This window comes from Poecilia formosa, unplaced genomic scaffold, assembly GCF_000485575.1.
Source record: "Poecilia formosa unplaced genomic scaffold, Poecilia_formosa-5.1.2 Scaffold35, whole genome shotgun sequence".
Lineage (NCBI taxonomy): Eukaryota > Metazoa > Chordata > Actinopteri > Cyprinodontiformes > Poeciliidae > Poecilia > Poecilia formosa.
In genome coordinates this window covers 1,773,426-1,785,669 of record NW_006799974.1, presented here as the reverse complement: position 1 = coordinate 1,785,669, position 12,244 = coordinate 1,773,426, and the positions used below count along the sequence as shown (strand labels likewise).

Here is a 12,244-nt window from a genome sequence, read left to right as displayed (position 1 = left end):
GATCAGAGGTGGAAAAAGTTGAGACTGTTTGCGCTTTTGGATCACATTTCCTGCGCGTTTGGTTCGGAGACGCAGCCTCGCCGTTCAGGGAGATCATTTCTTCCCTCATCCCCTCGACCATGTGGCTCCCCTTCCTCGCCCTCCTGCTCCTTCTGCGGCTCTCCGAGGGGATCAACACGTGTCAGTCCATCGACCTGGACGCGCAGAAGTCGCGGCGCATCGAGGCGGTGCGCGGCCAGATCCTCAGCAAGCTGCGCATCCGCAGCCCGCCGGAGGACGACGACGATCCGCCGTCGGGCTCCGTGCCACCCGAGGTCATGCTGCTTTACAACAGCACGCGGGAGCTGCTGAAGGAGCGCACGCGGCTGGCCGAGTCCGCCTGCGAGCGCGAGAGCAGCGAGGAGGATTATTATGCCAAAGAGGTGCAGAGGATCGACATGCAGCCCCCCCGCACCGACTCCAGTAAGTGTCCGGAGGTCAACGGGGTCAGCCGTACATATGGTTTAGTGCCAGAGTGTTTTAATGCACGGTCGTCACTGTTTTAATAATTAAAGACAATATATTTTTATTTGATTTGCCCTCTGAGGTGAACACGTGTGTTTAGATTTGGAGAAAAAAAAAAGACAAATGAATAACTAATAACTAATATGTATCTCATTTTCTGAGAGAAAACCACAGGGGCAATTTCATTCATAACTGAAGATTATGAGTTTAAATACAATTATAGAAATTAAATGTCTTATAACCACTTTTTATCAGCTCCACTTTTTATCAGTGGAGCTAATGTTCATTTGACTTGAACATTAGCTCCACTTCCCAACCTCAGACGCTTTATGTCATCCTTTGTATTTAGCTTTATGAAATAAGAAAAGACGCGAAACGTAAATCACGTCGTATTTTTATGTAATTTCTCTCTCTTTTTTTTTAAATTAACATTTTACCAGCTGATAAATTACATTTTTCCCAACATTAAATCGACCCGTCAGAATGTAAACACCGTATATTCTTTATTTACTGTTCACTGGTGTGATTTACACTTTATTTCCCTGTAACAAGACAATCTAATCGATTCCCAGGTGATTCTCTGTGGTTATTTCTAGCTGCCAGATTTATGGGCTGAGATCATTTACACTGGATTCCCACTAGGTGTCAGTATATGGAGTGAATTTCAGTGAGGGAAGGAAACGTAATGACTATTGAAGGGTTAAACCTAAAGTGGCTTACTGTTCAAAACTGTTAAACCATCAGTAATCTCCCTATTCTTTACTTTAATTTCTCCAAAAATCCCTGGAGAAATGTTGATGTTGCATCACTGTTTGGTGCACAAAGTTTGTCATTACTTTTTTAGTCCACGCCTTGAAATGGTTCATTACAGAGAAACATAGATCAGAGTTTTAGCGCCCCCAAAATGATCAAACAATGAAAAAAAGTTTTATTTTGAAAGGCTAAATAATTCTTATTTCATGGCTAATTGTTTGGTTGCAGTAGGATCCAAACATGAATTATGAATATTTTATTTTTGAGAGTCCAAATTAAATAATCAACTAATTTAGTAATCAAATAATCTTTAGCTTAATTACAAACCCCAAGTTTCTTATTGTGTTAGTATTTTACGTTAGTTTTGATGTGAAAGTAAAAATTAATCCTTTAGAAGAATGTTGGTTCTTCTTTATGTGTTTTATCACTTTCAAAATAAGAAATACTCTGGGTTTGAAGGGTACGTGTGAGCTATACTTTAAAAATCAACGTTTAAACTTTATTCTGCCAAGTTTAAACCTCCTCATCACATGCAGGGTCCCTGGTTTCCATAGTGATAAATGTCTGCAATCCCTATCTGACTGAAATTCGTCTCTGGTTTTCAATTAGTCTTAATCGTAAGACTAATCGTAATTAGTAATTAGTCTTTTATTGATAAATCGGATAAAAAATTGCCGCATTCTGCAGATTTTTATTAAGCCACAAAAGCTAATTTTATACAATATTAGAAGTACATTAAAATGCAAATAAACAGATAATTATATTTATTTTTTAAAATAAGGAAATAAACATTTTACTACCTAAAATGCAATAACATGGCATTCCTTTAGTGCACACTTGATCATTTGTAGCAAAGGATGCATCTGCTGCTAAAAATACTACAAATACTAAACTTTTCTGATGGACTTTACATCAATGAGGTGTAGGGATGATCTGTTTAATTGTTGGATTAATTGATTAATAATTGGATAGGAAAAGGTTCTTAATTGGATCACTCCTGGATTACTGTATTTCTAGATGTAGAGGTTGATAGAGGATCAACCACTCTAACAAGAAAAAAGCTTCCCTGAGAGTGGGATTGCTTCATTTCATAAAAGTTTTTGGCGCATTTAAAGTGTGGTTGTCTAAGATGGGGTATCCAGTGTGCTGCGCTGCTGCAGAGGAACCATTTAGCAAGTCTTTTGTGGTGGCAGCGGGTTTTGGTTTAACAGACCTGTGGCAGATTGAAGGGTAATTGAGCTGGGTATTATGTGATTACATAACCGGGTGATTTTTCATGCACTCTACCCATCAATCATCCATACGTTATACATAAAACCCAACACTTTAAGCCTGTAATTTAGCCTGAAGACTCTCATCAGCAGTAATTATGTCCGAGACAATGCATCAGTCCCACAGTCTGAAGACTTGACCGTTAGTCACAGTTCTGGATTTCTTTCCCGTCCAGATGCCTTGCAGCCGGCGGCACCGAACCTCTACTACCGAGTGGTCCACTTTGACGTGAGGGATGTGGATCTGATCAACAGCACCCTGGTCAAGGCTGAGTTCAGGATCTTCAGGGCTCCCAACCCACAGGCTCGGGCCTCGGAGCAACGAGTGGAGCTCTACCAGGTACACTTTGTCCATGCTTCACATGTTTCATGGTTAAAATCTATTTTCACAAGTTATAGAGATGAAGAAATTGTTAAATTGTTAAAATCTCCCCCCTCCTTCTACCTAGCAACCCAAACTGAGCTCCACCACGATTGGTCTGCTGGTTTAACTGCTGTGTGTGCTGCACCATATCCGCTAGGAAATACAAGAGTTTTGTTGTTGACTCACCATTCAGAAAAAAAACTTTCTTTTAATGTGGCCTTTATTTTGAAAGCAGACCATTTCCTGTACTTATTCGTGAAGGACCTGGCTGTGATTTAATTTACTGTTAATGTTGTGTGGTGTAGCATCAGAGGACCAGTTCCCTGTTACAAAGGAAGACAAACATGGTGTTGGCATTTTCTCAACCACTGAGCTCCAAATGTTTCTTAAATAAATTGGTATTTAAAATTTGTTGTTTTGCTTCCAACAATCATAAAACTATACAATGACCCTAAAAACAAATCAATTCATTGGTGTGGAGTGATGAAGAAAGTGTAGAAATGGAGAAATTTATCATAAAACTCTAGTATTGGAGATTTTTTAATTTATGTGGATTTGAAGTTTTTCAACAGTAGTAATAGGAAGACTGTTTTGGTTGCTGCAGATTCCTGACTCTGTGTGTTTTAACTTTTTTTTTGTTGCAGTTTTCATTTAACTTTAGGTAGGAATTCATAAACATGGTGCAATGTGCAGTTGAATCTAAAGGTTTTATATATAGTTAAAAAATTTACCAAACATTTTTAAGTAGAAAAAATAGCTGCATTGTCCAAATTTGGACAAATATAAGAACAAAAACATAATGTGCAAAAAAACAACAACAAACTTTTGCTCTTTAAATGCAATAAGGAGAGCAGAGTTTTCTCTGACTCAGTGTGTTATCATGTCTTAGGCTGAGCAGCATCACGTCTAGATATATGTCTAACATTTTAAATATAATCTAATGTTTGGCAGAGCTTTTTTTAACCCAGCATGTTTTATGAAAGGGTTAAAATCTGTTCAGTCATCCTGCTGTCTGCTGAAGTCCACCTTAAACCCAAAGTCATCTGGACTCTTCATAAAGTTCCCTGTTTAAGTGTCAGCCTGTGTGAACAGCAGATTTTTGTTTTACACAAACACACTTTCTGTTGCACGTGCAAAAGCTAGCCAGTTAGCAAGGCCGCGTTATTCACTGACCATACAAAATGTGATTCCTGTGTTTCCGACTGGTCTGCCAGTTCCGTCTGCCAGAGTGCATGAACTCTGTCCTTTTCTTCCTGTGGGTTTGTTCTTCCAGATACTGAAGCCAGAGGAAGACAGCACGTCCACTCAGCGCTACATCGACTCTCGGACCGTCCAGCTGAGAGCTAAAGGAGCCTGGCTCTCCTTGGACGTCACAGAAACAATCAAAGACTGGGTGTCAGATCCAGGTTAGCTTCCTGCCGCTTATGATGCAAACATCTGTTTGTGTGGTTCATCTTCATGTTTTTTCCTTCTGCACTCTTCTTCAGAAAACAATCTTGGCCTGAAGCTGGGCGTCCACTGTCCCTGCTGCACCTTCGTCCCATCCACCAACAACATCGTCCCTAACAAGAGCGAGGAGCTGGAGGCGCTGTTCGCTGGTTCGTTCTCATGTCTTGGCTTCAGATTAATTATGCGTTTGAGGTTCAGCCTGGTGAGCAGGACTGCTGCCTTTTTTGTGGGCCGCACATTGTTTGTTTAGATGTTGACTGTTTATACATGACTGCACATTATTTGCATGTGAAAATAAACGGCATGGAGAACCGCAGAACACAAAAGGAGCAAACTTAAACCTCTGCTGCATCACTTTGAAAATGATAAATGCAGCCTTGCAGATTTATTACGATACCATCCATCCTCCAGATCATGAGCTGTGAACTCAAAGAGGAGAATATTATGTAAGAAGCTTTAAAAGGGATCCATGAATCACTTGCTCACTATCGTGCAGGAATAAAGGCGAAACTGTTCCTCCGCACACTGAGATACTGTTTAATTCCAGACTGTCTGTGTTGCCTCATGTAGGCCCTCAAATTATGGCGCTCAGAGGATTTGCACTCGGCTCTGCCAAGTCTGATTTTTTTTTTCTCACACTCTGAAAAAAAACATGCAATTTGTGATACTCGGAAGACAAGCAAGGGCTTGTGTTTGTGCTCTGGTGGTTCAAAAAGAGACAGTAAAATCATAAAGTCAGACGAACTGTCAGGTCGTCAGTGCTGGATTTTTTAAAAAAAAATTCTTATGCAGAACATCTGTATCGCATTCCTTTATGCTTCGTTTACCCCTTAAAAAATGTCAAAACCTGGAAAATAAGATTTTTCTTTTGCCTTCCTCAGAAGTACGAAGCACATTGGGGAAAGAAAAGCACAGATGCAGTATTTGTCTGCGTTCATAATTATAGAGAAACAAACACTTTGCATTTAGATGTTATCATTTGTACGCGTTTTAGTGGTACGGTCACTAAAAGTGAACCCAGTGACACATTGTGCACGCTTAGTTGCAAGCATTTTAATTCTCTCAATTTCTATATTTTTGTTTTAATGTTTAAAGTGTAAAGAGGAAAACAATATTTAATATTTTAAAAGGATTTAGTTTTTGTGTGGCAAGAGTTTATATTCAGTAGAAGCCAATTAAGTTTGTGAGAGAACATTAGTGAGCAAACAATGAGCACAACCAAACCTTTATAAAAACGAACACTGCATATTTCCTGACCTGATAACAAAATCCCTACTGTAAAACACGGTGGAGGCAGCACCATGCTGTGGGAATGCTTTTGGTTGAACAATTACAGAAGAAACCTGTCAGAGGCAGTAAAAACCTGAGACTGAAGCGAAGGTCCCGCTTTCCAGCAGGGGGAATAACCCAAACTGTACATCCAGAATGGCCTAGTTAAAGTATACACCTAAACTTCAAATGACAATTTGTGGTTCAGCTTGAAAAGTGTGATGTTGTGCTTTAGCTATCTCAATCAAAACACGTAAAGCCGCATGTGGAGCGAGAAGCGACTCAGAGGGGGTAGATACATGCGCATGCCACACTTTTCAGATTTTATGTGTAAAAACTTTTGCAATTTGTTATTTTGATTTATCACATAAAATCAAAGTAACAACTGGAAATAACTATTTTGAGGAATCCGGAATAATTTGAGTTACAACAAGGTTCGGGATTAATAAAGTACTTTTTATCTGAATTGGAGTGAATTCTAGAAGAGCTGGTGGTTTTTCATCCGACCGTCTCGTCGCTCTCTGTAGGTGTCGATGACGAGCGGCTCCGTCAGATGAGGAAGCCCGGTCAGGTTAAAGGCCAGCCGGATTTCAGCACCAAGACGCCACACCTCATCCTCACCCTGCTGCCCAGCGACCGAGTGGACAACCCGGCCAAGAAGAACCGTAAGCGGCGGGCGGCAGCCACAGAGACCACAACCTGCTCCCGGTAGGCCGCCTTCCAGCCGCTCGTGTGCGGGTTTCTCTCTCTGACTGACAGCTCTGACACTCCTCCACTGTCTTCAGTTTGGTCATTTTGAAGAATAGCTGCGGTGGATGCCATATTTCATTTTTTTTCCCCCCTCCTGACCCACTTTGCTGAGTATTGTGTGGCAACCCTAACAGCCCTGACCCTGTGTTTAGAGAGCAGGCCGACGGGTGTGCAGTGTTTTATTTAGACTGCCCCGTGCTGCAGGAGAAAACTCTGGCAGCCCTGCATGCTCATTACTTTGTGATGGCGGTAACCTGTTGTAATTTTCCCATGACCCAGCTCTGGGTTGCTGCCCTGCAGAGCGGGATGGAAAGCTGAAAAGTCACTTTGTGCATCTGCCTTTGTGTTTCCCAGAGGGTCGGAGCAGGGCTGCTGCCTGCGCTCACTCTACATCGACTTCAGGCGGGACCTCAACTGGAAGTGGATCCACGAGCCAAAAGGTTACAAAGCCAATTTCTGCGCTGGTAACTGTCCGTACCTCTGGAGCGCCAACAACCACTACAACATGGTGGGTTTCAGGGCTCAAACGCTAAAGTAATGTGTGACTGGAGCTGAACACTCTGGCTGGTTTGTGAAGAATAGATCCTTAAGAGCACTGGAGATGCACCGATCCAGGATTTTGTGACTACTTTGTGATCACAGATCCTGTAAAATCTATATGTTTGTATTTACTTGTTAAGCCTAATTTTAAAAGTAGACAGGGTGTAAAACTGGGAGCTGGTTCCACAGAAGAGGAACCTGATAACTACAGAATCTGCATCTACTTTTAGAAACTCTAGGAACTAGAAGCAAACCTGCAGGCTGAGAAATGGGTTCAATAATCAATATATAGACTATTTACTGTACTCTGATCCAGAAACGCACAGCATTCTGGGAGATGTAGGCAGAGGAAAGACTTTAGCTGCGCAACTACTCACGGCCAGCTAAGAAAAGTTTGGTGGAGTCTAACTCACCAAACGTTGCTAGGTAACTCTTTGGTTACCTAGCAACAACATGTTGAGCAACTGCAGGTTCCGTCATCGTGCCTTATATCTGCTTAAAAAAAAAAAAATGATGGTACAGGGTGAAAACTGTGGATAAAAAAGAAAAATTCACACCACCAGTTTGGCAGTATTTCAAATATTTAAAAAACAAACAAAAAAAATGATGTAGTTATTGATATTAACTGATGTGAAACTCTTACAATGTGACACATTTTTCAGCCAAACATCTACCAATAGACGTTTCTGCTCTTAATTACTCTCCAAACACCTACTTTTTTATTTCTTTTGATGAATCTTAATTCACTGAAGATTTTAAGAAGAGCTGTCTCCTTTGAAGCAAAGTAAGAAGAAATTGGTGGTTTGAATGTTTTGCACAGCGTCCTCTGCTCACTTTTGGCAATGACAAGATAAAAACATACCAGCATGTAAAACCATCCCAGAACGCCACCACAACGTCAGACTGACGTTTCTTAGGTGTTTTATTTTGCTTATTTCAGCAAGATTCTCCCAAAAACCTAAACCCCTTTCTGCACGTATTAAAACCGGGTGTCCCTGTAGTAAAGGCCTCCAGCTGGTTCTGTAATCTGTCTGCGGTTCTGACATGTCGACCACCGAACACATTTGGCTCGCAAATTGATCTGTTCAGCAGCTGAAATCATATATCAAGAAACGATGGGAAAACATTTAACTCTCAAAACTACATTTGGTTTCAGTCCGAACTCCAATAGTGTTATGAAAAGATCTGACGCAACAAGGAGGAAAAAATGCTCCTTTCCTAACTTTCCTGCAGTTTCTACATCCAACTTGTGGTTTTTCTGCTGTTTTCTATTGACTAATAGCCTCAGACCTTCAAATCGCTGCATTCTTATTTCGTTTTGGGGGGTTTTTGTGCCAATTATTATGGAATGAAGATTGTCGACAACCTTTTCCAGTAAGGCCAAGTGAAGACAAATGAGTTCTTTTTTTCCAAATTATATTTCCCTCCAATGTGAAGATTCATGGCCTCTCGTGCTAAATAATTTTCACTGGAAACACTGACAGACATGTCAGCGTGGACGCTCAGCCAAATTATATAAACAGAAACATCTGCGATTGTCAAGAAAAATCTGAGCAGTCTCTGGTGAAACGGACCCCTGCCTGATCCAAGCTCAGATCAGCTCTCTGCCTGACTTTAATACATGGATGGTTTGAAGTGTGGGAAATGTTTTTCCCCTAAATGAGCTTAAAGACCGTTGTTTGTGGTGGCTAGCAGCTCAGTTAGCTGAGGCTGGTTCAGCCCAGAGTCATGAATGGCTGCCACCTCACACAGCGTACAGGCTGACTAAACACGGTCAGCTCCACAGGCATGAAGGCTGCTGCTGCAGAACCGTCAGATCTGGAAAATACAGACTGTCCTTGAAGTATCTTTTAGATCTGGACATTAATGAACGATACAAAAAAGTCATAAAATATCTAGTTTGTTTATTTTATTTCCTGTTCCCTGAAAAAATGTCAGAAATTCTTAACATTAGTTCCGTCCGTCCGTCCGTCCATCAATACGTCCGTCCATCCATCCATCCATCCATCCATCCATCCATCCATCCATCCATCCATCCATCCATCCATCCATCCAGTCTGATTTTTCAATCCTAGTTACATTTTAAGTTTCTAATATTTTATATTTTTTATATTTATAATTCTGCTCACAAACTGATTATCAGGATATCAGTAAACATAGAGAATATCCATTTAAGAAGCCAGCATCACCATGACATCCCCCAGATAAAGACATTTCATGACAGATGTTCTGGTGCTACATAATAAACCTGGTATTAAGTGGCTGAACACTTGTAAAATGTGTGAGAGCCGCTGACCCGAACCCACCAGCAGAACACAGTAGTCGCTTCAGGAAAACGGGGAGTGAGTCTGTGAGCCAGCAGACGATCTCCAGAGAGACTCCCAACTGGCTTCACATCCACATTCCTCATTCAGACCGATTAAACTTTTACATTTTTGCCAAGAAGAATGGTGAAGCGTTTCAGAAGAAAAATGTGCCACTTGTAGGATAATTCCCTGAAATATCCGGAGCTGCCAGAAAGGCTTTAATGAAATAAAGAGTCTGAATAGTGATCCATTGGTTTAACGCGGTTCTTATTTTTAGACTGCAGAGAGTTGCATGTGAATTTATTAGACTAAGTCCAGAAACTTTCCGCCACGACTGTATTGTTGACTGTCTTCTGGCTGCTGTTTTGCTTTTGCCATAAAAATGTGAGAATGGCATCAAGTTTTCTTATATAACTCTTATTTCCCACAAAGTCAAACCATGCTGTAGTTGCCTGGCAATGTAAGAAAAACAACCTCACAACTCTTGTATAACAACCAAAACCCTCAGCCAAAACCCTTGCTGAGGCAGGATCTCATCGTTCTCAGAAGAAAAAAATGATTTTCGTGGTACTTAATAAAAAATCTTCTCCTGTCTCTCTTCTGGTCAGATCCTGCCGCTGTACAACAAGCTGAACCCGGAGGCCTCCGCTTCCCCCTGCTGCGTGCCTCAGGACCTGGAGCCCCTCACCATCATGTACTTCATCGGCCGCACGCCTCGAGTTGAGCAGCTCTCCAATATGGTGGTCAAATCCTGCAAGTGTCGCTGATAAAAGCAGAGGAGAACTCTGCAAACTGAGATGGATCCTTCCTGGCAGACTGACTCAGACGTCAGGATTTTTTTTTTTGTTCCTCACAGTCATGCTTCACTCTCTGGAACTTTCCGTTTGACGTTGGACCCTGTAAATATGACTACATAGGTTTATTAAACGTGTGTTTCTGTATATTAAAACTCAGAAAAGCCTTTGTTTTTCCATCAGGACCGAGCCTCAGTGGTAGCCACACCCAGACGTGTTTGTTCTAAGCTTAAAGGTGTTAATTTGAATCCGGCGGCGGCGAGGTGAGGCCTCGCAGACTCTGCAGAGATAAAAAAGCGAAGGAGGGCAGGGAGCAGATAGGAAAGAGAGGCAGGAGCCGCGTCCAGGCGGGGGCCCTGCCAGCTCTCTGCGGTCCCCAGGCTGAAATCTGCCCGCCGTAAACAGGATGTGAAAGGTTTCCAGACACCGACCCGACCACTCACGGAACGCCAGATTTAAACGCTCCCCTCGCCTCTTCTCCTTCTCTCCCTCTTTCTCTGTGCGTCGCTCGAGGTTCTGGGATTTGTGGTGGGAGGAGAGAGGGAGAAAAGAGAGGCTTTGAAAATGAGACGTGGGATGATAGGGCCGCATTTGGAACGGCTACACGTTTGGAAGGTGGTATTTTGCAGCCGTGGCAAATTTGTAACTATTCAGGCCTGGCGCATGCGTCTCATAATCACACTCCCTGTTTTTCATCGTGCAATCATTATCTTATTATAAGAGGGCGGCCTTCCTGCTCTCTTGATCATATTCTGTGGCACCTTTTGTTTTCCAAGCTCCTCCTTGATTTAGAGTCTCCAAGCATCCACACTGACCACTGTTGATAAAATATCTAAATGCTGGAAATAAAAATAAAAAACATCTCCGGGTCTGATTTTAAATATAGGCTCTCTGGTATGCCAGTGGTTTGTGTGTTGAGGAGACAGTGTGCGTGTGTGTGTGTGTGGAAATCATGTGTGAAAGTGATTCTTACAGTTTTATTGTGATTGTGCGTAGAGCAAGATTAGTTTCTGTCCCAGCTGGTGATAAAGGGACAGGAAGCAGTCCAATCATGACAAAACACCAGGCTGCCACAACAGCAGCCAGATATAGATGAATTAGGCGGTTTGCGTCAAGTCCAACCACGGCCACAGGAAGTGCTGGTTTTCAGCCTGATGGCTGTGAAATTATGTAAGTGGATATGTCCAACATTATTCTGGTCAACTCTTTGTGCAACAGCTTTCCTAAATGAAAGATTTAAGGACTGATCCACACAAATAGGAAACCAGCCGAGCTTTTAGGTGGTGGAGTTCCAGTCAGAAGTTTACATACACTCACCCTCCATTATTTTTGGGAAGTTTAACTATGTGACCTGGTCTTTTTTTCTGGGTAGAAGTATTATTGAGCAAATTCACTGATTCAAAGACGCTGTAGGGCTTTTTTTTTAAACCATCAACAAGGCAGAGGTGGGGACTCCTAGTCATTAATATTAAGAATTTAGACGTGATTCGACAAAATTTCAGACTTGGGCTAGAATTTGACTTTTAAACCATTGACTTGGGACTTAAATTGGACTTGAGCCTGTTTACTTGAACACATTTAAGTAGGTCCCATTAATTAATTTCACTCATCCCTTATTAAACAGGTTGACAGAGTTTTTTCCAGACTCCGTACGTATGTCAAAGCTGCAGCACAGCCAATCAAATTAACAAGATTTAAAAATTTTAAAAATAGGGTGAAAAAAAACAGACGAAACAAACGATGTCTTTTGGGTACATCAACTATGAAGTATCCAACAAAAAACGAAGTGCAAAATGTAAAACCTGCTAGAAGAGGATCTCAGGTGGTGATGCAATAGTTTCCAACTTTGACATTTGAAGTTGCACAAAGAACTGTAGGAGGTACAGTTCTTTGTGCAACTTCAAATGTCAAAGCTGGAAACTGTTGCATCTCCATCTGAGATCCTCTTCTAGCAGGTTTTACATTTTGCACTCCGTTTTTTGTTGGATACTTCATAGTTGATGTACCCAAAAGACATCGTTTGTTTCGTCTGTTTTTTTTCCACCCGGTTTTTAAATTTTTTAAATCTTGTTAATTTGATTGGCTGTGCTACAGCTTACTTTGACATACGTACGGAGTGTGAAAAAAACTCTGTCAACCTGCTTAATAAGGGATGAGTGAAATTAATTAATGGGACCTACTTAAATGTGTTCAAGTAACCAGGCTCAAGTCCAATTTAAGTCCCAAGTCAATGGTTTAAAAGTC

General features: G+C 41.5%; 1 protein-coding gene across 1 annotated transcript in view; it reads left to right on the top strand.

Moving 5' to 3' along the window:
- LOC103136874 (transforming growth factor beta-2-like) overlaps nt 1-10,863 on the top strand; it is a 22,122-nt gene extending 11,259 nt beyond the window's left edge. Inside the window, exons 2-8 of the mRNA XM_007550311.2 lie at nt 9-462; nt 2,705-2,868; nt 4,166-4,298; nt 4,380-4,490; nt 6,138-6,318; nt 6,715-6,868; nt 9,815-10,863. Coding sequence (XP_007550373.1) covers nt 120-462; nt 2,705-2,868; nt 4,166-4,298; nt 4,380-4,490; nt 6,138-6,318; nt 6,715-6,868; nt 9,815-9,973 — 1,245 coding nt within the window. The 5' untranslated portion in view covers nt 9-119 and the 3' untranslated portion in view covers nt 9,974-10,863. The remainder of the gene's footprint in view (nt 1-8; nt 463-2,704; nt 2,869-4,165; nt 4,299-4,379; nt 4,491-6,137; nt 6,319-6,714; nt 6,869-9,814) is intronic.
- Nucleotides 10,864-12,244: the final 1,381 nt, after the last annotated feature.